Consider the following 26,852-nt stretch of genomic DNA (forward strand, 5'->3'; position numbering starts at 1 on the left):
CCTTGTTAGGTTTTATGCTGTTTTATCACAGGAGGTGTTCATGAGCTTCTAACAGGATGGGAAAGGAAGGCAAATTATTCTCTCCTTGTTGACTTAATGCTGGCGACCCTTCCCCTTTAAGTGCAATGAAACGATAAGCAACTTTTAATGAATTATTTGGAAAACATTTCCCCCCAGAGTTAAGAGACACATAAGCTCTTATTATGTCTGCTGCTAAAGACGACATGATTAATTCATTTTGTTCTCGGTGGCCCCAATTATTTTGTTAATCCTTTCCTCCACTCCGCTACCCCGACGGCTACATTAGGAGGCCCACACGTCATACGTGGCAACCCAAGTAAAACAATGCCATCATTGACATCCCGATTGTTCTGTGCAGGACCGTGGGCATGTTTAGTAATACATGATATGAAAAGGTCTTTTATTGACAAGCTGCCACGCGCTGTTTGCATTAGCGAATATGAGAAGATGATGGCTGCTACCCTTTGGTCCCCATGGTATTGGGCTCGGTGAGATAGCAGAAAACGCTTCAGTTTACTTAGAGCATTGATAACACCTCTAAATAATTAACTGAGGACTTCCTGTCTTCAATTACTTAATGCTTTTTTTTTTTTTTTTAACATCTTGAGAGGATTATAAGCAATTTATGGATTTCACATGATGAGTGCATTTGCCACTATTCCCACAAAGCATTTACGGGATCATGTTTCTAAAGCTTTGAGGTAATTAAAAATAAGCATGGAGACAATGCGGCTGATGCTAGGTGCCCACTCTCCCTTCTGTGATTTCTAAGGACCTAGATTCTCAGGCTCCTGGATGACTAGAGTTACGGCTTCATCAGTGTTCGACTGTAACTTAGGGAATGCCAAGGTTTTGGAAATGATGAGAAAAGCAAAACCTTTATCTCCAGGGGGTTCAGGCAGCTCTTGGATCAAATGTTTGAGACGGAATGTGAAATAAATTTGATTATTTTAGGTCATTCCATGAACTCAATAAAACAGTCATTCTCATCATAAACTACTTCCCTACTGAATTTGATCAGTCAGCTAACCATGGAACTGAATTTTCCCTGGCAGATAAAATGTGTGAACACTACACAGATCTTGGGTTTCAGATCCTCTAAAACCATTCCTGTCCCATAGGAACTGCATATTAGGATACTCTACTTGGTAAGGTTTTGTTGAATGAAGATTTATTTCCTCCTTTAACAAAGAAATCGCTCTTTAGGGCTACAGTGCTGAAGTGAAGTACTCTCTAAATCTGTTTACAATGAATTCTAACAGATTATTTTTTCACGTTATAATCTTACAAAAAATAAAATTAGGTGGAAAAACTTTAAAATGTTTATCCTAATAAAAGAGGAATTCTGCCATTAAGTTATGCAGATAAAATCCTCTGACACGAAAATATCCATTAAAAATGATAATAAAAGGAAGAGCTGGTAGAGTGAAGGTATTTAAAGAAAAAGCTTTGCAATTATTTTATAATTAAGGAGGCTATCAATCCTATTGGTTTGAACCTCACAATTGAATCTGGTCCGTCGGCACATAAATTCTGGTTTCCTAAAAAATGCAAACCAGTACAGCTGGCGACAGTCCCAAGCCCATGCTGGCTGAGTAGACAGATTCCGTAAGAAGAGAATTCTTTATCCTTGTATCCCAGTTTATTGTGAAACCTTTACTGCTACAGAGTCTTAACGGGCCTTAACTTGGCTTTCAGAACTCTGTAATTAACATTCCATGGCCACCCTCAGTCATTCCTTTGATTTCTCCTACTCCACTCTGTACGGAGTTCTGTTGGTGTATCATTACACAAGCTATTCCTTAACTTGTCCGTAGTACTGGGAGCTTCTTAAGAGCAACAATCTTATTTTGGAGCACTTAATATACTATCTAGAACACAGCAAGCAGGCTACATGTATTATTATTATTATTTTTTGTAATGAAATGGTATTCTGATTTCCTTATAGATGGAGGCAGTGAATGCCTTGGGGACCCCGAGTAGGCCAGTTTTCACCTTCATCTTTCAAATGTGGATATTAAAAACGTCCCTCACTTATACGGAAGTGATGAGAATCACAGGAGTCAAAATGCAAATGGTTTGTTTAACTTATAAAGTGCCGTGTACATGTAAGCTTTTTTTTTTTATGGAAAATAACATCATTTCAATCGCTTGTGATGATTTTCATTCTTAGTGAACTAGGATCTAAGGAACAAATCTGATGGAAATGGATGAGGGCTTCCCCCATCCCCATTATCCTTGGCTTAGCTCGGGATCTTCAGATCAGGAGCACAATGTGCTAGTAAGCAAATATTTATTAAGCACCGTCTGTAGGCTTATGACACTTTTGGAAAACAGTGGACATCTGTCCACGAGTGCTTGCTTGTGTGTCAGGGAACTGTGGAATTTATTTTTCCACCTGTGTAGCAAGGCCTGTGCCTCCTCTAAGGAAAAATCAGGCATGCTTTTCCAGGCCTTTCTGCACTTCTATATGAGTTTCATTATCTCTGGTGTCACCGCCCCCTGCAAAGTACAGGGTCTAATGGAAGGAAGGCGTTCACTCAGGAGGTCTTGGAGAGAGGCTACTGGCAATAGGGAAAAGGTAAAAGTTTGTAAACTCTTCTCTGTGTCCTCAGAATCTAAACTTAAACAACTGTTTGGAATGATTCAGTAGATCTAAATAATGAGCTAAGTTGCTAAATCTCTTGAAAGATTCTTTTCTGTAAAATGGGGGTAATAATTCTCTCTGCCCCATTGGTTTGTGATGAGGACCAAATTAGATCATTAAATGTCAAGGGCTTAGGACAGTATTTGACACATATTAAATTCACTTATTCCTCATTTATTTAGCACTTACTGACATGTCATGGATTGTTCTACATGCTAAAGATACAGGATTGAACAAGGTAGAGACGGTCTCTGCGATCCTGGAGCTTACGTTCCAGTGGAGGGGGACATAAAGAGACAAATAAAAAGCAAACGCTATCAGGCAGTGAAAGGTCTGTGGTGAAAATAAAACAAGGTGATGTGATGGTGTAAAAGCTGATCTAGACTTGGTGAGTCAGAAGATGTTTCCCTTCAGAAGTGACATTCAGACTAAAACATGTTAATTATTATTATAATCATCGCTAGTAATTATCTGACACTATACTATTATTATATTATTAAAGCTAATTATAATACATAATGTTATAATAAGCAACAAAAATAATACAATTACTGTTAATTAATGTTACTAATAACAACAACAAATTGTCACAACCAGTCAACTATCAACTATTCTGTGTATTAATTACCCACACAGTAGACAACTGTTAGCCTCTGGCTGATTTTTCTCCTGCCTTCCAGTACATTCTTGGCTATCCTAGCACCATTATCTATGAGCATATCCTTGGGGAATGAAAATGCACCTTACTGTTTGTCTGAAAAAGAAAAAAAAGAACTTAATACTGACGCAAAAACCCTACACATAATGCATATCAAAGCCAACTATAAATTATTTCGGAAGTTATCTGCTCTTGTGGCTTACTGCTGCCAGTGTGGGCTCTTCTATTAACATGGATAAGCGGGACCTGACCATATGTCAAGAGAACACTCCCTTCTGAAGTGACCTCATATATCAAACGCACACCCCTGGGAGGCTTTGCCCCCCTGACCACAATGACAGACTCTTCCGGTACGTTTTCCTCTTTTTTTTTTTTTTTCACCTGTGACCGTATGCTGCCTCCTGTCAGTGGTGTCAGTGTAGATGAGACCTTTCCCAACCTGCCTGAGCTGGTACTCTTTAATGACGCCGTTTGGCTTAGGAGGGACATCCCAGCTCACACGCAGAGTCTCCGCGCTGGGGGCCACGACTCTCGGGGGAGGGATGCTTTGCGGGACTCCTTGGGTTGTAGCTGCAACGACCTGAAAACACAGGAATTAAACAGCAATTTCTTGGAATAGTACACTAGGTATTCTGATCAATGAGAATGTCACTTTTGTTTTAAAATGTTGTTGTCTGGCCTGGAATATCATTAGCAGGGCTTGGAGAAGCAGTCCCTCTTTTTGTAAAAATTCTTTCTCTCGCATCCTATTCAAACAATGAAATCTGACCTTGAATATATCCTCTAAGTCTTCAACTACCATTTATCACCACGGGTTCAACAACAATTTTGATGGCAGACTGCAGCTCTCAGTTTAAACAAGTAAAAGCTGGCTGGCAGACTGTCTTACCAGAGAACTCCTGATAACTCTCTTCCATATGGCCCATCGGTGCCTTTGCATTTTAACAGCCTGATTTTGTACATTTTAAGCACCAGTAAATTTGGAGCAAAACCTACATCTGAACTTGCTCGCACTTTGAACAGTATAAGTGGGGCAGCCTTTTCTGTACTCTTCCTATGATACCCAGGATGACTTTATAGTATCTGCACCAATGTTCTAGAAAGAGAACCAAGTGAGAAGAAAAAAAAGAATCAACCAGTGATTTACTCAATATTGTCAGAATATATTTTTGGGAGGAAGTTGGCTGCCTTTGTCTTCTCACAGAATGAAGTCTGATTTCACTTTTTCACCAATTGTTTTGTCATCTGGTGGGCAGGAGCTCCGCTATGCAAAAAGCACGGAATGGCTCTAGGACCGCTCGGACCCTAACTTTTGATTGAGCCAATCAGCTGCCTTCTGTTTAGTTGGTGGGGGCACTCAGAGATGCTTCTGGGGTCTGTTGAATAAAAAGCAGCTCACATGAGCTGTGGCTGATGCGCGTGACTGAACGTTTTACTTGGATGCTCCTTGCACAGTGTGTGAAGATGCTGCGCTTCTCAAGTTTAAACCATATGAAAACTGGGTCTCCTCTGACTAGCTTGGCTCTTTCTCTAGTGAAATGGCTCTTTCCTTATTTTCCTCCTAACTTGTTTGATCGTTTCTTCCATTTTTCGCTTAGTAGCATCCCCAAGGAGGCTGGTCATCTGTGGTCTTTGGTTTTTGCCTCTCTCTCTCTCTATGCTCCTTACATGACCACACTCAAACTCCTTGCTTCAACTTCCCTCATAGATCTTTCCAGAAAATTTCAGCCACTTCTTAATCCAGCTTCTGACTAGACATTTTCACTTAAAGTGCCAAATAATATTTTCTTCCGCCATTCTGCTATCTGCTCCTCCTCCTGAATGTATTTTTTACAAGCTTTAAAACTGTTAATCTTATTCTTTACTTTTAACTTTTCCTCCTTTTTGTTTGTAAATTGAAGTATAGTTGATCTACAATCTTGTATTAGTTTCAGGCGTACAGCAATATGATTCAGTTATACATACATATATATATATATAATTTTCCAGATTCTTTTACCTTATAGATTATTATAAGATATTGAGCACAATTCCCTGTGCTATACAGTGGGTCCTTGTTGTTTATCTATTTTACAATATAGTAGCGTGTATATGTTCATCCCAAACTCCTATTTTATCCCTCCTCCCCACTTTCCCCTTTGGTAACCATAAGTTTGTTTTTTATGTCTGTGAGCCCATTTCTGTTTTGTAAATAAGTTCTTTGTATTCTTTTTTTTTTTAGATTCCACATATAAGTGATATCATATGATATTTGTCTTTGTCTGGCTTACTTCACTTAGTATGATAATCTCTAGGCCCATCTGTGTTACTGCAAATGGTATTATTTAATTCTTTTTTATGGCTGAGTAATATTCCATTATATATATTATATATTATATATATATATATATTCCTCTTTTGTTTTTTGATTTGCTTGCAGAATGGCACCATGACCAACAAATTGGTCAAGCCAGATATCCTGAAAATACCCATAATACTTTCCTTGTATTCCCCTACATACAGCTGACTACTGGGTCCTGTAGTTTTTGTGCCCTGGTATCTGTTGTATCTTTCTGATATTCTTCATCTGACCCCTGCTGCATGAATTCAGATCTTCATTATTTCTTGTCAAGGCTGTTGCAGAAGCCTTGGAACTATTTTATTTTCTATGTCAGGCTCCTTTGCCCTTTTCTCTGTTCTTCAAGAGCAGGCAATTTTTGCTGAAATGATATTTAAATAGAATTTCTAAGTTTTTAAACTGAGAAATGGCTTGGGAACTATTATGGATTTATAGAAGACCACCTAAAAAGAGTTGGTGGAGGAAAAGTGGATTAAAGGGATAATACTTGTTCAAGTTTTTTCTTTTGATGAATGAAACATTGATATTTGAATACATTTTTTCTCATGGTGATCTCTCCTTTCAGGAGGAAATGTTGGTACTCAGTTGAGACACCATAAGGACGCCCTACTTTATTGGCAATACAACCTGGACCTTCATATAGTCTTAACACTGGGTAATTCTGTCCAGAGTTTAGACAAACTCCTCCTACCTTGCTGCTGGTGGCACAGCCAGCAACCGTGCAAGCTTTCAGCTGGTATGAATATTCCATAAAAGGTTGAATTCCTTTTGTATCAGAGAAGCTCAACGATGTTCCTCGAAAACGTTCAATTCCATCTCGGAGAAGAATGTAGTAAATAATAGGACCTAAAAGAGGCAGAGAAAGGCCTGAATTTGAGTGTCAGACTCTTTTAACTGTTTGCAAACAAATCAGATGGCTTAGAGTTCTGAAGAAATGGGATAATATAACATTATTTAATTTTAAATTGCTATTATTTTGCTAGGTTCAAGCAGTTCTTAATTACACTCACTCTTATGGAGGAGATGGATTCTTGACATAAATAATCAGTCAGTTGTTTCTTTCCCCTCTCTATCAAACATTGACTTTCTAAACTATTCTGCCTTCCCATAATATGCTTTGCTTATTTGAAAGCAGCTCAGACCTATGTTGGGATTCAAGGAAAATAATTTTTGGCTAAAAATTTGTGAGGGCTATTTCACAAAATGAACGATTGGTTGACACATACCTGAAGTTTCCTTTATCAGCAAATACTTTTTAGTGGTTAGATGCATGTCAGTTAAATGTAGACTACACTAATTTCAATTTCCTTACGGATTTACAGGTTTATGTTATTTGAATTTTTAAAATAGCTTAATACCATTTGATTGTATAGGCTTCTTCCAGTTGAGGACTATTACATCATCAAGATGATCCATTTTGGTCCACCTGGGGGGGTTCACTCCCTCAGGCACATCTTCTTTTGTTGTGGCCCTAACAGCCTTGCTGAATCCCCGCCCATAGCTATTCCACGCAGAAATCCTATACTCGTATGTCACGTAGGGCTCCAGGTTCACATCTGGAAAGACAGAAAATCGGACAGAGGGGTTTAAAAAAAAATTTTTTTTTCTTACCATCATATCGAAAATAAATATCAAAACCTTAAACATTTAAAAATAAATGCTCCATGCACTAATCCTATTGTATGTAAATAAAGCTCTAAGATCTTTACTTTCTGAGTCATAAAAAATATTACAAGTGCTTATTGGATGCAGAGATATGAAATTGCACAGAACAGAATTCACCTATTTGAATAGAGAAATATGGATACATTAAAGAAATGATTGAAAAATAAAAGCGCTAGACTAATGTACATTAGATGTTAATGCTTCCTGATTTCATGATCTCTTTACTTCTGTATGAGGCAGGTTTGGCAAGATTCTTTTATAGTTTTATTATTATAAATTTTACCAATTATTACGTTGTCAATATTACGTAAATTATTACATGAATTATAATGTAGTTGTTATGAGATACAGGACTTGGAACTTAGCTTATCATAGTACAATTTAATGAATAAAAATGAATTCACACTCCACTATATGTACCATGTATAGTGTACTATATATACTTCCTTCATCTTCTACCAAACCACAACTGAAACCAAAACCAAAAACAACCAATCTAATTAAAACAACAAAACCAACCTGCTGAGATTTTTGGCCTGGCAAAACTTTTATTAGATAATCATCCACGTGATTCAATGGTGTCCCAAACATCTTAGTTCAGTTTCGAGCTTTAATAACTTCGGAAATACAAATGCTACAGATTTACCAAAACATTCCTTGAAAGTTTAATTATTTAAATCTGCTTTCCACTTATTTAATTCTGTGAATTTTGAAGATCTACATTTTTTTTTTTTTTTTTTTTTTTTTTTTTTTTTTTGTGGTACGCGGGCCTCTCACTGCTGTGGCCTCTCCCGTTGCGGAGCACAGGCTCCGGACGCGCAGGCTCAGCGGCCATGGCTCACGGGCCCAGCCGCTCCGCGGCACGTGGGATCTTCCCGGACCGGGAAACGAACCCGCGTCCCCTGCATCGGCAGGCGGATTCTCAACCACTGCGCCACCAGGGAAGCCCTACATATGTATTTTCGTGTGGCAGTTTCTAGATGATCATCAGACAGGGGGATCAGAAGAGGTTCTCCTTGACTGCCTGGCCACCTGCTCTATCTCCATTGGATGCAGCATTAATTCTCATTCCATCCACTTGGGTTATTTGACCACATTCTCCTTACATGCATCTCCTTACAATAAAGCCTGCCCTGCCTCTTTTACAGAATTAGTTTGAAAATAAAATGCAATAAGTTACGCTGCAGACCTTCATAAAATGTAAATTGCTATACAAATGTATTTCTGTCTTCATTTTTTCCAGTAAGAGGGTATTTGCTGCTTTGTACCTGTGATGACCACCAGTGGGTCCCCAGATCCCCCTTCTGTCCCGGTCAGAGACCTCTTGGCCAGAGTCTACATGTCCCAGCTTTCTTTGCAGTCTGGTGTAGTCACACGACTGACCTCGACAACAGGAGTGTGGAAGTGACGTGGGTAATTTGTGCATCACTTTCTGAAGAGGAAATCACTTGCCTTCTGTTAGCATTCTTACCCCTTCTGATGGGCTGGAACTAAGGGTGTTGTGACAACTCAGGCTGTACCACTTGGAAGCATGATGAGGAATCCAGATCCTGAATGGTGGCCTTGTGGGGCTGAGCTGCCCAGACCATCCGTCCACTCACCCACAGATGGTAACTATATTTTTGAACCTCTTGCTATACCAGATTAAACTATTCACTGCGAATAACTGTTATTGTGTAGCCTTCAAGCCCATGTTGTCATTTCTAATTTCAGCTGTGGCAACTGTCCACATTTTACTCCTGTTCTTTCCTCCACTGTATTTCATTCTTCTCCTTTTTGACTCTCTCAAGTTTCAGCCCTCCTTCTATATTTTCCTGTGAGGCCTGGTCTTTCAAAGATGTTCCCAGCCCATAAAAGCATTCTTTTTGCTTTACACATAAGGAATCACTTGTTGAAATTTTACCTTTCCTCAATCATCTCTCTCATTTCTCAGAGCTCTTTTTTTTCTTTGCCAGAATTTCCAACTATTCTTCTTCTCTTATTTTTAAATTGTTATCTCAAAATCATTTTACATGTTACATGGGGCTAACATTCTGATCAATGAGGGGGTTGGGTTTTCGGGTGGTACGTTTGCTCAATATTGACTTGTTAATTGTTGAAAGGTCCCATACATATTTGTCTTCATTTTTTTAGCTAACAGAACAATCCTTCCAAAAATGTGTATATAATTGTGTCATTCCATTGTTTAAAAAGCTTCACTAACTGTCCATTCACTGTGGTATAAAGGTAAACTCTTTAGTGTGGCCTAAGAGGCCTTCATAATCTGAACCCCGCTCTTTGGCCTCCGCTCCATTACTTTCTCTGTCTTATACGTGCTCCATCCGTATCCAGATACTTGTTTTTCAGACCTGCTGGGCTTCCTCCTGCTTCCTGCACTTGCATGTGTTGCTCTCTCTGCCTGGCCTACCTCCCCTTAAACTGATAGGCTCTAACTTGTCCTTCAGTTCTTTCTTTGGGCACAGGATCCTTCTTGAACTCTTTCCAGTCTGGGTTACGTGTCCTTGCAATACCCTTCCAAAGCATCCTATGCTTACTTCTATCATCGAACTTACCTGCACATCGTTTCTCATATTAGAGGTAATTATGTATTAATTTCCCTATCTCTTCATATTAGCTTCAAATCCTGATGGAATTTCCTACTAGTTTTCAAGTTATTGGTCCTCATATACTGAGCGGTTGTTAGTAAGGATTTAATAAATATTTTTGATAAATAAATGATTTTAAGAACAAATGAATTTTGGTCAGCACTGCTGGTTGTAGCTTTTTTTTTTTTTTTTTTTTTTTTTTTTTTTGCGGTATGCGGGCCTCTCACTGTTGTGGCCTCTCCCGTTGCGGAGCACAGGCTCCAGACGCACAGGCTCAGCGGCCATGGCTCACGGGCTTAGTTGCTCCGCGGCATGTGGGATCTTCCCGGACCAGGGCACGAACCCGTGTCCCCTGCATCGGCAGGCGGATTCTCAACCACTGCGCCACCAGGGAAGCCCTGGTTGTAGCTTTTAATTGTCAATTTCTAAAAATGGTTGACTTCTCGTCTAAATTGGTCTCAGTGGAATTTGTTTGAGCATCATTTGAGTGCTTAATTTTTTTTCATGAAAAGTAATATTTTGTTATTTTTCATATTCAATTTATAGTGTTTTCTGGTAGGCAAACCGATCTGAAATATGGATGTTAAAAGGCCCTGCAATATTATATCAGTAGGAGGAAACAGCTATTCTCTTCTGGAGAGGTCTACTGCAAATATGTCTTAAAAACCCTTCAAAATCTGGATCTTGATTACCAAGGGCAGATAAAAGCAGAGAACTGTCTTACAAGAAAACCAAGTAATTTTTAAATGAGGGTTCAGGACTTAACTCTATAACTGGGAGTGGGAAGAGATTAGTGGTCCAACTGTTTTCTATCCGGAGGCTTTTCCTACCTAAAGGCATTCCAATAAATAGTTTTTCTGTTTGCTTACAGTGTGCTAAATCTAAAAATAAGGTAAAATTAAACAGGGATGTTCTATTCGCGTGGCTACTTCAATCTGGTAGGAGAGACGAGACAGGTGTCCAGATGCCGATGACACATACATGGTAGAAGTGGTGAATGGCGTGACCGTGTGTCACAGGAGCAAAGAGGAGAGAGGGGCCTGGACTTGGGAAGCCTAAACTGAGAACGTGAATTCTGACCTTGGCCTTGAGTGTGATGGTTAAGAAGAACATTCCAGGTGGAAGGAACTGCTGGAGGGAGGTTTGGAGCACTCCGAAAGGAGTGCTATACCACGTGGAGTCCACTACCTCCGCAGCTCCTAAAGATAACATGATTTGAACCCGACTATTACCACAACAAGTTACTTTTACAGATCTGACCCTCAGTTTCCTCACCTGTGAAATGATCACACTTACCTGATTGCTTTATGAGTAAATTAAGATAAGGTTGAAAAATGTTTAGCACAAAGGGGGGGTGGCAGAGAGACGGACTGGGAGTTTGGTGTTACCAGATTGAAACCATTATCTATAGGATGGATGAACAACAAGGTCCTACTGCACAGCACAGGGAACTATATCCAATAGCCTGTGATAAACCATAATGGAAAAGAATATGAAAAAAATGAATGTATAGATGTATAACTGAATCACTTTTCTGTAAGCAGAAATTAATACAACATTGTAAATCAACCGTACCTAAAAAAGAAAACTGTCTAGCACAGCTCTGGAACTAAGTAATACTCAGTAAACTTTATTTCTCTTCCTTCCTTCCCTTCCTAATCTACCCCCTCTCATCCCAGTATCCTGCTTTACTCTTTTCCTTCTCTAGGTTTGCCATTATCACCCACCATTGGCTGGGTAAGGCAGAATGATGAGTCGGGATGGAATACGGTGGTTTTATTGTTTATTTGACCTCAGGGGGCTTGAAGTATGTCACTTAAATGTATTCCATTTGTCTCTAAACAATAGGTGTGTGGACACACACAGTTACACACGCACATCTAAGTTTTCAGAAAACAGAAACTTAAGCAGGGACTTAAGCAAATGGATGAATAATAAAAATTAATAAAAAATTAATTATTTAATTAATTAATAATAAAATTAGTAGATGGCAGAACTATTTTGGAGATGATCCTAAAATTTACAGCGTCTTTCACCTGACTCAGCCAAGCCTAAGAATCACTATTTTGGACTAACGCAGTAGGGCTAAGATGGGGCTTGGAAGTTACTATTTTCAATAACCATGAAGGTTCTTGTTCCCAAGATGATGGCCATCTTGGGGAAACACCAGGCTGCAGGAGAGCACAGCCTCTGGCCCCAGACCCAAGATCAGGAAAGTGATACTGACTTCACTGAGCAGTCTGTCTCCTCCTTGGAATGATGCTGCCAGGTCTTAGTGACCGGACAGGTGTCTACCTCTTTTCTACTTGGAAGAATAACAACATTCATTCATGGCACTTATTGAAAGCCTGCGTTCCAACTTTTGAGAAAGAAAGAAAATTAGGCTCACTGCAGATTAACTGGATATACCATAAAAGGTCACATAACTAATCTATTTCCCTGTTCTTCATTCTCTACAGGCTTACTTTAAAATAGAGTACATCCTTGGGCTTCCCTGGTGGCGCAGTGGTTGAGAGTCCGCCTGCCGATGCAGGGGACGCGGGTTCGTGCCCCGGTCCGGGAGGATCCCACGTGCCGCGGAGCGGCTGGGCCCGTGAGCCGTGGCCGCTGAGCCTGCGTGTCCGGAGCCTGTGCTCCGCAACGGGAGAGGCCACAACAGTGAGAGGCCCGCGTACCGCAAAAAAAAAAAAAAAAAAGAAGAGTACATCCTTGTTTAAAGTTCGACTCTGAAAAAACTTTCAACTACTAACTTTGACCAGATCCAGATTGTCCCTTTAGCTACCTGGTATCTATCTGTCTCATAAGTATGATGGAATTAATTGATATGAGGTGAAGGAGGGAGTTGAGGTCATAGTGAAATAAATCTGCGTTTTCAGCAGCTTTTCACTCCCCCTTCTAAGCCATGGGCAGGTGGCTCCCTTTCTGTTACCTGTGAAGGAGAGTGTGTTTACACTTCCCATATGAACAGGCTCTTCAGCAGATGAGCACATTTCTTCGACTGATTCCTTCCCGATGGAACTGTGAGATCCTCCTATCACAGTACAAACGTGGCTGGTAAAGTTGAAGTCACACCTGCCGCAGTGCGCTGTGGCTTCCATAGACGCCGGGCAGACGGTCCTGCAGACTTTGGTTTCCTAAGTCAAGCAGTAGAGGTGGGGCGGGGGGGGAAGGGAATTGAAAACGTTCATTTAGACATGTGTGGCATAGGTTTTTACAACTGTCAAATGAAATTCGCTTGTGCTTAGTTCATGAATGAACACCTCAAAATTCATGGAAAGCAATGAGGGCAGTCTGTACACTAGAAAGAGCAGTTACTTTGAAATGACACAGATCTGGATTCAAAATCCAGTTTTGCAACTTATTGGTGTTGTGACCTTGAACGAGTCTCTTATCTGCTCAAAGCCTCAGCTTCTTCCGTGAAAGAATGGAAATTCAATTTACTATTTGGGTCTGTTTGAATGACTCAAATGAGATAAGGTAGATGCCTTAAACTTAGTAGATATTCTATAAATAATAACAGGAGTCGTTATTTTATTATTGTTACTATGACACTTTCCTAATGGGGTTTTAGACAAAATAAAGAATGTGAAATTTGAGAATCTGCACTTCTTGTGCTCTTGGGAAATTTGGACTAATAAGAAGTATTCTGCTTCCAAGTTTTAGAAAATTTAAATATTTCATGAACTGTCATTATAATCATTATTATTTATATTGATAAACGTTTTCTCTGGTGAATCTCTGGACATTTTATAGCTGTTGATAAGTACTAGTAGGCTCTAATCTCAGAAAATGAAATACTTTATCATACCAAATTACAGGAGATATAAATAAGGCAATATTCTTATAAGGCAAAGCTCTATTTCATCTTCCCTTTATATAGGTAGCATAACTTGTTTAAAATCATTTTTGTTATATAAAAGTGATCTACATTCAATCTGTCTCTTTACCTAAAATAAGTTAAATTATTTTCCCAACGATCATCAAAGTAAAGCTGCTTCAGAAACATAGAGTTGGATTTCCATTTAAATATGGTGAATCGAACACGTGCATTTATCTTCATTTCCTCTTAAAGCCCAACCAAATGACAATAAAGGAATACGGAAAGTCCAAGGAAACAGGAAGGGAAGTAACACATGTTTTTGGAAGCTGGGAAGCAGATGGATGTGGCAGAGAAAAGGCTATGTGCCCAGGAGTGCCCATTTTTGCCTTTTCTCCCCTGGAACGCTAGATTTTCAAGTCCGGCTACAATAGGAAGAGTCATGTGACTAGAGATGTCTGTGTGACTGTGTACAGAAGAGATGCATTCTGCATCCAGGGAAGTCACATACATGTGTAATCATCCACTCTCTCCCTTTTTCCACTGTGAAGCCCCACAAGATGGAAGCAACTTGGGTTCCTGAGATGTTGCATGGAGGAGATCTGCCAGTCTCACCCTGGACTGTCCCATGAAAGTTTTTAAGTTCATTCTGTTGACCCATTCCATACATGAGTATGTCTGTTTTTACCTCAGCATAGTCCAGTGTATTCTAGCAAAATCACAAATTAGTACTTTGAAGTTGGATGTTGTCTTAACAACAATAACAAAACCCTAAAGTATGTGGCATTGGCTTAGGGTTAAGCAGGCCATGGCAAAGAAATACGTACTGGGCTTTGCGAAGCTGAGGAGGTCTGTTGTGCTATGGCTAAATAGTCTGCAAACTCTGCCCTGGGATAACTGTCAAAGACAGCCAAGTGGTCCTGAGCTCACCGCTCTGGGGAAGACATCATAGCTTAGAACATAAGCAGTATGTGTGCTGTTAGAGCTGCATTTGGCCAAGTATTAGAAAAATGCGGAAAAAACGTAGAAAATAATTGGTGAAACTGAAAACAAAAATAGAGAGGGTCCACTGTAAGATATAAGCCAGGAGCCAGAGTGGGAAAGCTAAACGCAATTCTGCATATTGCATAGTGAGAACCCCAGCCCTCTTTGCTACTGGATACTCCATATGGCAGCCAGGCATGTATGCCATCCCGATGTAGGATGGAGTATTAAGGATACTTCTTTAAGTATTAAAATAGTACCAATCTTAAACCATAATGGAAAAGAATATGTAAAAGAATACATATATATATATAAATAAAACTGAATCACTTTGCTGTACAGCAGAAATTAATACAACATTGTAAATCAACCATACTTCAATAAAATAAATTTAAAAAACTAAAATTTTATAGGCAAAAGATAGTATCAAACAAATGAGACAATTCAAAGAATAAAGCAAACAAACTATTTTAAAAAGCAACAATGGAATGAATATTTCCAGAATGATTAAAAAAAAAACATTCCATGAAAGAAACAAGAGTAGGATGATATAAGTAATAATCAGCAAACAAGAAAGAGCACTTAAAAACTAAAAAATAATATGATAGCTAAAAAAACCCCACAACAAATCAATAGAAAGTTGGAAAGATACAGTTAAGGCAATATCTCATCACATTGAAAAAGATTAGGAGTTAATCAATAGGCAAGAAACAAGAAGAAAAAATTAAAATATCAGTTTAGGAAGTCCAACACCCAAGTGATCAGTGAAAACAGACAAAAGAAGGGGCAAATTATCAAAGGAATAATAAAATAACAGTCCCTGGAACTGAAGGCCATAGACCCCACCCTGAAAAGGTCCACAAAAAGTATATCATTATGAATATTAATAATAATGATGATAATAACATCTACATAGAGGCACATTGCCATGAAATTTTAGAAAAGCAGAATAAAGAGAATGTCTTAAAAACTGTTATAGGAAAAACAACATGGTTCCCTACAAAGAAACAGGAATCCGAATAGCAATGAAAATTTAAAAATGCAGAAATGCCTTCAAAATCCTGCGTAGAAATAATTTTTGACCTTGAATTGTATACCTAGCTAAGCTATCAATCCAATGGGAAACAGAATTACAATAATTTCAGACATCAAGCTCTCAAAACATTCACCTTTCATGCACCTATATCAAGGGAGATAATTTTTCAAAAGAAGGTGGCAAAAAGGGACAACTGGGGTTCGAACACAGGAAGACCAACACAGAGGAGGAGTGAAAGGAATTCCCAAACTGACAGCTTAGGGAAGATGGGCTGGGACAGCTGTGCAGAAATCCCACAGTGATCCAGTCCAGATTGGAGCAGGAATTGGAAGACTCCAGGAAAGAGGTCTTCAGGAAACAAAACGGAATCTATGGATTGAACTTTACCTATAACACACTGCTTGATTCAGCATTCAGAAAATCTCCTAATCATTTGAATATGAATTTTAAATACAACTGTTAATTGGCCTTCCTAGAGCCAACTCAAGCCAAATTAAAAGGTCATGGTTATATCCTGAACATCCTCCTTAAATAATGGAGGCTGTCTCTTCTTGACCAAAATGAGATGCCTGGGAATCAAATGTGAGGTGGGCAGTAATAAAACACACAGTTGTCAGTGATGGTGCCATTTCTGAAACCAACAGGTTTTCTATCTGCATTCTTCAAATATGAGTGCCCCTTTAAGGAGAGTTTTTTACACAGATGCTTCCTAACTCGTTATTTTAAAGGCACATTCCTGCAACATCACCAGCTCTTTAAGACCAAAAAATACTAAGTATTTAAGAAAAATATCCTAGTCAAAACTTCTGAAAACACTGGCCTGGAATAAATTTTGGAACATAGTGTTGGATAGATTTCTTTCATGGAACTGACTAAAGTTGTGTTCAAATCAGATCGATTCTTAAAATATTCTGTAGACAAAACCTTACTATTTTTTGTCGGGTGTTTTGTATGATTATTCACTTCATGAAGTACCTACTCTCTTCAACATTTTTATGTGTTATCTGTTTTTTCCTTTCTTTTTCTATTTTAATTTTATTGGAGTATGGTTGATTTACAATGTTGTGCTAGTTTCAGGTATACAGCAAAGCGATTCAGTTATGCATATCTTAATATTCATTGCCACAAAGTGCTTGCTGGGGCCTTAAAAATCTCAAGACTTATGGTCCACTCGACAGACCATGATGTCCACATGATGACTGTGTAGTTGCCTCACTCAGCAAGAGCTCTTCTATTGTCTGTGACCAAAGCACCGATTTGGGGCCATCTCTTAGTGACAAATTAATACCAAACATAGTAGGGTGTTTGTTTTTGAAATGCCCATAATCCTTTCCTTAAACTGGTAGGTTTCTAGAGTGCTGGGTCAAGTTTAATGCTAACAAACACGGCACGGCTGTATGTGGAACATCTCAACATACAAACGTAAATGATGCACCCACGGGCCTATTCACTTTTGTGGTAGGCTGGCTTTTGCTGATCTTGCACTGTCTTAAGGAATATGATAGAAACACAGCGAAGTGACTCTGCTGTATGTAAGTTCTCTATGAAAGGAAAGTGATGGCCTATGGTTGGAGGGCTAGAAAAAGGAAGCTGAATTTCCCTTCATCTCCCTCCACGGCAACATGCCGGCTCAGACTTTCTGTCTGCACTAATCTGAAGTGCTGGTAAAGCTTCCTGAGAACAGCTAATCATTATTAATTCCTTTAGAATTCATTGCAATAACATCAATCATAGCGAACTCATTTGGTATTAATATGGATGTAATGTGAAAATGAATAATGCACACAGGAGTTTTTATATTCCTATTTTAGAAAAATAGTTATGAACAATGTATTTCTCTTTCCATTGTCAAATCAGCCCGAGAGGTTTTCTATCAATTACCTTCATAATCATTCCAGTTGAAATCTTGTCAGAGCAAACATATTTCAAAGGATTATATCCAACTCCATTACAGCATTTCTGGCTCCTTGGAATAAGTTCAGTCTCACAGCATTTTACTGGCACCGGGTCATTCTTTTTAACATGTGCTTTAGACTCTCCACTGGAAGCTGAACAACATATGGTATCTGACATATTCATATAATCCTGCCCACAACAGAACATCCCTGCAACAATAAAATGTTATATATGAATATGAAATACAAAAAGAGACGAAAACCGAGGCTGCTATAAAGTTTGGTATAAAAATGTCAGACTCGGGCAGTTCCTGAAACCGTATGATAGCTCAGGTAGCATTTCCCTACCAAGGTGATTTAAATGTACAATGAGGGGTCCTTCTGACCAAGAGCACTAGACACTAATTAGGTAAAGAACACACAAGAGGAAGTTTTCTAAAAATCACTCAGCAGGGGGCCACATTTCTCCTAAGCACCATAGAAAATGATCTGATTTCTGTCATGAGAACGGCCTGCCCATTTTGTGATGATAACATCTTGTTGCAGAAGAAGGGGTAGTTAAATCACAGGAACTCAGCAGAAATCTTTAGAAATTCACAAGGGAGAAGAGGTCACCCAAGCCCTCTGGGATAAGAGGCTAGACAGTGGAGAGGTAGCACCATTCTAGAACTGGAGACTTTGTGTAGGCATCTTGTACGTTTCTGCCTGCCTTTGTCTAAGATACAGATTTTTGATTTTTGTGAATCCACCAGCAACTGTAACCATTCTTTGGTCATGAGACAGATCTGTACTCAAAACCAGTTGAGTGCACTCACTGATCGGGTGAACCATTTGGCCACGATTCTTCGAGCTGCACTAGACCCATCACTGGACGTGGGTAAGAGGTTGGGGTGGTGGCCGAAAGACCTTGCAGGGAAGATCGTTGATCTCCACTTCTCGATGAAAGACAGGTGTGCCTGAGATACCAAACAGCCTCCTTTCTCCCACCCAATTCAGTGTAACTGCCTGTGTTCACATCATTTAGATCTTGCCATAGAAGAGACACAGCAGAAATATAGACCTAAAAGGCTGAATAAACAATGTACTAGAGTCAGAGTAAGTTAGAAATTAAGATGCCTATACCCCATGTCACAGGTCTATCATAGTAGAATTTATAGCCAGCTATATAGCAGCACAATGAGATGAATGATTTATTTTAACTAGAATTTTGTTTATTTCTTATTAGTCCTGACTGATAACATAAAGAACCTCAACTTCAAAGGGCCTTGGGGGTCCCAAATTGCTCAATTTGGTCCTGTAAAAACACCTACATTATGAAAGACACTCCTAATAAGAGACCAATGAGTTTTAAGTGCTTTCCAGTTTATAAAAGAAATCACGGAAAGTAGACACTGACTTGGCACATGCCTTAAGAAAGATGTTTATCCACATATGACTCCAGAGAACATTCTCACTGATCTTTCCACTTTAAAAATATACCTCTCAATATTAAAAATTTTTTATTTATGATTAATGATATACACTGATCATAACTGCATTACGACATCATGTTTAAAGGTGATAACTGTTCAGAGTAATTGGTTTAAAAGTAAACTGTTTTCTTTGGTGCTTTATTAATCATTTTAGTTGTATTAACATTTCCAGGGGAAGTTCTTTCAAACAGATACACACAGCAGGGCTATCATTGTAGTCTGAGTCTTGATTATGATGGGTAAAATTCACACACTCTCTCTCTCTCTCTCTCTCTCTCACACACACACACACACACACACACAAACTAAAAAGAAAAATCCACAGCTTCAAGTTTTATATTGTTTGGGCATTTTTTTTTCTGCTGCTTTCTGATCAGACATTTAAATACAACCTTGGATTCTTTGCTGTCATTTTTTTTTTTCTCCAGCAGTTTTCTTAAAATAATTCACGTTTCTATTTTAAAGAGCAATCAAAATCTGAAAACTGGCCCTTTAGGGAGCAGAATACATTCTCCACCTCTACTCCGAAATTACTTTATGGTTTCACCATGCGTTAAGTATAAAATCAAAATGCAGACATTGACCTAATTCCAAACTCCTAATCAGTCATCGGATCGCTCTGAGGGACTTTTGACAGGTCAAGTAAAATTCTGATAATGAACTGTTTTTACACTAGAAAAAAAGGATGCTTTCTTTCAGAAAGAGCTTTGTTTCATTGAATTAAAATTTAAAGCCAAGATTTCACTCACATAACAAGAAGTGACTCCCTTTCTAGTTTCTTTGGTAAACCATTACTTCTTTAATTATTATCAACCTTGTTCCAGTGTGATAAATTGCTAATTACTTAATACCCTAATCAGCGTTCATTCTTTGCACAGATAAACTGTGACAGTGCCATTAATTTAAATAGTAATTTCACTTAATGGCCAGAACGGCACACCAGATTTTTATGCAGCATTTTCTGAAGACTGCATCCATCACTGCAATATTCTGACATAAAGATGTCTGACGTGCACTAACTCACTTAGGGAGAGCAGATGTTGCCGAGCAGAGCTTGGTAGTAATTCCCATAGTGCATCACTTCAGCATGAATGAGCTGCAAATTCAGTGACAGACAATCTTCTGAAACTGCATTGCAATAACTTTTGACCCTACCTTATCTATCACATGGAGCACTTGACTTTTGACCTTTGACACACAGAAATCACAGTTTTAAATATGCCCAAAGAAAAACAAAAACAGGTCATATATTATTGATGGATTGATCTACACTTCCAGAGGCTCTTCATTAAATTTGTACAAAGGTGGAGATTCTCTTTGAACAAGATGCGGATGTTATTAAAGGGGTAGAGTATGCACTGAACTATTAGATATTTATTTCTGAGATCAAACAGCCTATATTGTCTTTCCAAATAGTGCATACAGCCAATGGATAGCTTCCGTCACATTGGATGCAACTGAGAAAAGAGTGAAGGAAAGACTTTTTTTATTCATAATATTATGAATACTTCCAATATGTTACTAACACTTACTTAATGTCCATGGCTGAAAGGAGAGCACTTATAAACATACAGTCCTGGTGAATTTCTAAATTGTTAATTCTGTGAAACAAGTGTGCCATTTTTCTAAAAATTATCCAAGAATTATCATGCTTTTGAGTTAAAAATAGTACAGTCATAAAAAGCAGAGTCTAGAATATGACAAATCATTGTAGAACTCTGGGATTGACCACGGGGACCACATTTTAAGCCAAGGAATTATATTTCAGGCCTAGAAGAATGTAAAAAAAAAAAAACAGGTTTGTGATCAGTCATTCTCAGGACAAACATAAAATTGACGGCAGAGCGTGAAAGAAAAGAAATGCATCATGTCTTCACCAGCAGCTGGCTCTATGGCTACCACCACAAAACTGAGACAGGGTAGGGTAAAAATGTTCCCCAGATCATTGCAATGTGTTTTATAGCATTTATACGTTACACGTTTCAAAAGGTCATTATGTCATATGGAAATCTTCCTGGGAAACCTTTCAATACACATCTTACAAAACGGATTTCTATGATGTATTTTCCTCTCTGCAAAGTCCCCAAATTCCATTTTATGTAACAGGGGTAGTCATTCATTCAACTGATGTCAGAGTCTAGGATGTGGAAAGTCACTACTTTATTCTAGAACAGTTTCAACCCAGAGTTTCACATCCAAGGTTGCATGGAGAACACAGATAACAGAAATAAAGCAATATGTTGCAAAGGTATGTCATGATTAGTTCCTCATGGCTCACAGAAAATCCTGTCCTCTTTGCCTGATAGAGAGGCTTGAAGTTCCATCTTTTAGTATGAAGGGGTATAATCAAGTCCAATCTAAGATTGATGGCACAAATGATAAGACCATATAAGCAAACACTACGAATAAAAAGAGTAATAAAGAGGTTTCAAATATATTCATAGGAAATGGTTAAGAATACATATGCACTGAAAGGACGAGCATGACTTTCACCCCAGGTACCTGTGTAACACTCCTACACAACTCATCTGCCCAGAGAGAGCACTAAAAACAGAAACGCTACTCCAGCACTTCTGTTCCAACAGCATCTGTTAATTCACTCCATTTATAAAATACATATTGACAAAGACAACTGAACTGGGACCAGGGAGATTTGATTTGGTGTGAGAAAGTCAATTCAATGTGATTTTGTTAAAGGGCTCCTGCAGGCAAATAAAAGAGTTTAAGTAATAAAGTACATAAAGAGATGTTTTACGAGCCAGCCCGGTGTCGTGGCAGGCACACAATACCAGGCAGGGAGAGAGGCCAGGCTTAGGAACAATATTATGAGATCCAAACCCTCAAGCAGCAGGTATGGTATTGCTAGGTCGAGGAAAGAAAGGGCCATATGGATATTCTGGAAGGTCACTAAGGTCACAATCATTAGGGGCGACAGGAGGGAGAGGCAACAGAGAGAAGAAAAAGACATGTGGAACGTGTCTGTTTTCAGCGAAACCTGCAGGGAGGTCAAGAGACTAAAAAGAGATATTTTTTTTTTCCTTTTTAAAAGGCTCATTCTCTCAGGCCACCATGATCACCAGAGTTGGTGGAACTGTTGAAGGTCAGGGGAAACTCTGGAGCTAATTTTGAGTCACAGGAATTGAGGAATGGCACAGTTCGCTTAGGAAATAGTTGGCTGGCACGTATATCATATTGAAGTACACCGGTGATTCTGAAATTTGGGCCCATGGACGGACTTCAAGGGCGTATGAAATGGCAAAACAATTTTTGTGTGTATCCTACATATTGTTATTTGAAGTGAGGGTTTGTAACTTTCAAAAGGTTCTACCACGAGTGTACGACCTCCAAAAGATTAAGAGCCTTTGTCCTAGTGGACAGTGACCTCTATTCCATTTCTGAGAACAGGTACTTTTGGCAAGTTTTAACTGACTTATCTTTCCTTCTCCTTCACATCCATTCTGCCACCCAAATCTAATTCAGCTCCTTAAATCACAGTTCTCAGCTTCGCATTGACTCTTCCCTGAGGACCAGATAATGTTCAAATCCTTTTGGCTTCTCGGCTTTATCTCCCTCTATTTCCTTACACGCGGCATCTTCCTCCAATCAACCCAACTGCTCACTCCTACCTAGACATGCTTTGCAGGCTGCTAATTTCACACTTCAGCTCAAGCCATGCCCTTTAGCTGAAATGTCCTTCTTCCATCCACCTGTCTCAACATCCTACTCATTGTTTGCGGTTCCGATCAGTGGTTTAGCCTCCTTCATCATCTTGGCTGGGATGATCACTGAGTCTTAAGATTATGCTTGGATTCATCCTTCTCTTATGCCTGTGTTTAACCTTACAGGCACTTTTCTCCTTGATTAGATTGCAAGTCGTTAAGGATAAAAATGGAACCTTAGCCATTTTTACACTCACAAAGCCCTAAGAATGATATTTCCAATATAGTCACTACACGGTACATGTTTATTGAATGAAGGAATATGGCAATTGACTTAAAAAAAGCAACAGTTGAGCAACAAGGCTAAAATGAGATAGCTTACTGCTGTTTTCGAACTCTGACACATCACGGTATTGGGGTGGGGGCAGCACTTTTACATCCCCACCACTCCATGACCATGGTTCTGTTTTTAATGGACCTGTTTTTAGCTAACACATCTAAAGGAGAAAGAGGTACTCAACTGGTTAGTCATAGTACAGGATAACTAACTAATGGCCATAAATTTCTAGCAGACCTGATCACTGAGCCTTAAAGCAGTGGTTCTCAAAGTGTGGTGCCAGGACCCTTTTATACTTTCACAAATAATTGAGTACCCCAAATAGCTTTTGTTTATATGGGTAAGATTTGTTGATATTTACTGAGTTAGAGCCTAAAACTGAAATGTTTGAATAGATATTCATTAATTCATTTAAAATAATGATAAATATATAACACAATAACATAAATATTTATGAAAAAATAAACATATATCCAAACTGAGAAAAATTAGTGACAAGAATGACATTATTTATATTTTTGCAAGCCTCTTTAATGTCTAGCTTAAAATGTCTATCTGCTTCTGCATTCAACTATTGCAATATCATGGAAGCAATCTAAATGCCCATCAACAGCTGAATGGATAAAGAAGATGTGGTACAGATATACAATGGAATACTACACAGCCATAAAAAAGAACGAAACTTTTGCCATTTGCGGCAACACGGATGGACTTGGAGGGCATTATGCTAAGCTAAATAAATCAGACAGAGAAAGACAAATATTGTATGTTATCATTTATATGTGGAATCTAAAAAAATACAACAAACTTGTGAATATACAACAAGAAAGAAGCAGACTCACAGATAAAGAGAACAAATCAGTGTTTACCAGTGGGGAAACGGAAGGGAGGAGGAGCGAGGTAGGGGTAGGGGATTAAGAGGTGCAAACTACTATATATAAAATAAATAAGCTACAAGGATAGATTTTACAGCACAGGTAATATAGCCAATATTTTATAATAACTATAAATTGAATACAACCTGTAAAACTTGTGAATCATGACGTTGTACACCTATAACTTATATAATATTGATCATCAACTACACTTCAATTTAAAAAATTCTGTTGCAATATTACATGTCATGTAACCTCTGGAAAACTCCACTGTATACTTATGAGAGAATGACAGTGAAAAAGGCGTATAATAGTTTAGTATTATTGTGAAAATAGTTTTGATGTCACAGACGCCACCAGAGGTCTCAGAGACCCTCAGAAATCCCTGAGCCATACTTTAAAAGTCACTGCCTTAGAGCTTAGCACACATACACAGCACCTTTTCTTGTAACTTGGGCACACTTGTGGTATGTAGTCAATGTCTCATTCTTTTCTGGTCATCAGAAAATGTTGGCAACTTGGTAGTTACATTGGGCCTGTTCATCAGACTTGATAAACATTGATATGGTTTGGGTTGGAGAGTATCCAGTGTTTGTTCAGGTATCAGAATGCTCAGGAAGGTTAAGAGCATGGACTCTATGAATGGAGTTAGAAACTCTTCTTAGTCACAGTGGCAAGAAATTCATGGGCAGATCTCCCAGACTCCCTTGCACTTAGATATCGATAGATAGCTGAGTTCCAGTCAATGAAATGTTAATAAAACTATTTGCTATTTCTAGACCTGGCCAAAAAAAATCCACAAAGACAAAAACCCCACACCTGGTATTTCATACTCTCTTCTTCTTCTGACTGCAGACAACTCCCAGGTGACCCGAGAAGCTACCTGTTGAAAATGACAGCGCTTCCAACAGCCAGAATGACTGTGGGAAAGAGATCTTACCCTGAAGATACGTTCACACCACAATACTATTATATGGGAAAGAAATGAACCTCTATTATCTTTGAGCCTTTATATATTTTGAGGTTCATTTACAGTAACACTGTTACCTGAAGTAAAACAGCCACTTTCTAGATGTGTGATGTGGAAAAAGTTTTTAACTTCTGTACTTCTGTTTCCTCATCTGCAAAATGGAGATAATAATAGTACCTACCTCATAGGGTTGCTGTGAGGTTTAAATGTGTTAATGTGTGTGACGCGCACAGAACTCAGCTTGGCAAATACTGAACATGGGATGTTGCCTATGTTTTGTTGTTGTAATTTGTCTCCTGCTCCTGTATACATCTTCTAGCCAATAAGCAGTGTCCAGGAAACACCGAGCTGGATTTCCTGACTGGACTTTAGTTATCTTTAGAATACTAACTTTTTACGTCTACAATCCATAGGGGATATTTCTGAAATGACTTATGTGTCTATACCGGACACTTGTGTATTATATGATTTAATACATCATTCATTTTTAAGAAGATCTTGGGAGGTTGGTCTTTGCTGTTTGTTTTTGTTTTTTGGTCTTACCTGGAAAACTCAACTTTCTTGTTACCTTATAGTACAGATCCAGGTGCCCTGTGCCATTTCTTGGAGATAATCCTTAAATTCCTTAGGTCAATGAAAATGTCATAATTGAAATCTAATTCTGTTGTATATAGGACAACTAGCCACTCTTACTATTTTCTGGACAGTTGATGGAGATCAACATGATGACATGGGACTATCAAACACTTTGACAGTATATACATTAAAATCTTCCTTTAAATATGTCCTACTGGGTTGCATTAACACATGCATAAGATGGATACAGTGTAGATCCAGAGAGGTGATTGTTTTTTGTTTTTTTTTTTTTTTTTTGCGATACGCGGTCCTCTCAGCGCTGTGGCCTCTCCTGTTGCGGAGCACAGGCTCCGGACGCGCAGGCTCAGCGGCCATGGCTCACGGGCCCAGCCGCTCCGCGGCACGTGGGATCTTCCCGGACCGGGGCACGAACCCGTGTCCCCTGCATCGGCAGGTGGACTTCAACCACTGCGCCACCAGGGAAGCCCTCTATGATGGTTTTTAAAAGGAGAAGAAATTAAAGAAAGACAGCAGAGAGTTCATAGTTCATCTCCATCAAGATATTATGATGTCCTGAGATCTTATCTTGGAGGGACTGGAATTCCAGTGCATACTAGTTGCAGGGGTAGATTTATCTTGAAGCTCAGGAAAATTGATCTTCAAGGCCCTTTGCTTGCATGAGCCCCTTCCAAGGCAAGCATAGATATATTTTTATAAAGTTTGTGAATGTATAATATTTAACTACAACTTGTTCTGGCCACTATCTCTTGCCTTTTTAACTTGTCCTCTGTCATACATGTCCTCATATTGATTGAGATTAGGGTAACCATGGACATTTATGGACTCAAACTAAGGGGAAGTTGAGTCTGGGGAATGTTTAGTTTGGGTTCAGTAGCTAAATTTATATGATTTCAGCCACTTTCATAAAAAAAGTTGTTAAGGCTTAAATATGTCATTTTCACTGCAATTTGGAAAGATAAGGAATGTGAGAAATTACAGACTCTTAATTTGTATGCATATAAAGGGAAAGTTTAAAGAAAAAGATCAGATACAAAAATTAATATAATATGAAATAAAAGCTGTAACAATGAAAATGAAATCAACTGAAATATTCTGATATCAAGAAGAGAATTGTAACAAAATAAATTTCAAATCATACTCAAAGTAGGAAACTATTAAAAGAAAGTGATGAATCTAGGATTGAAGCAATAAATAAGCAATATAATTACTTTGATAACATAAATTATGAAAAGAAGTAACTCATATTGGAAAAATCTAAACTTCTTACTGATTTGTAGATAAAATAGTGGCATCTAT

At 38.6% G+C, this 26,852-nt stretch overlaps 1 protein-coding gene across 1 annotated transcript in view; it reads right to left on the bottom strand.

Moving 5' to 3' along the window:
- Positions 1 to 26,852, bottom strand: part of USH2A (usherin) — an 833,496-nt gene that overhangs the window by 182,438 nt on the left and 624,206 nt on the right. The window contains exons 51-55 of the mRNA XM_059039022.2: positions 17,633 to 17,856; positions 12,844 to 13,048; positions 7,023 to 7,220; positions 6,356 to 6,510; positions 3,708 to 3,906 (exon numbers count right to left, since the gene is read on the bottom strand). Coding sequence (XP_058895005.1) covers positions 3,708 to 3,906; positions 6,356 to 6,510; positions 7,023 to 7,220; positions 12,844 to 13,048; positions 17,633 to 17,856 — 981 coding nt within the window. The remainder of the gene's footprint in view (positions 1 to 3,707; positions 3,907 to 6,355; positions 6,511 to 7,022; positions 7,221 to 12,843; positions 13,049 to 17,632; positions 17,857 to 26,852) is intronic.

This window comes from Kogia breviceps, chromosome 1 (assembly GCF_026419965.1).
Source record: "Kogia breviceps isolate mKogBre1 chromosome 1, mKogBre1 haplotype 1, whole genome shotgun sequence".
Taxonomy (NCBI): domain Eukaryota; kingdom Metazoa; phylum Chordata; class Mammalia; order Artiodactyla; family Physeteridae; genus Kogia; species Kogia breviceps.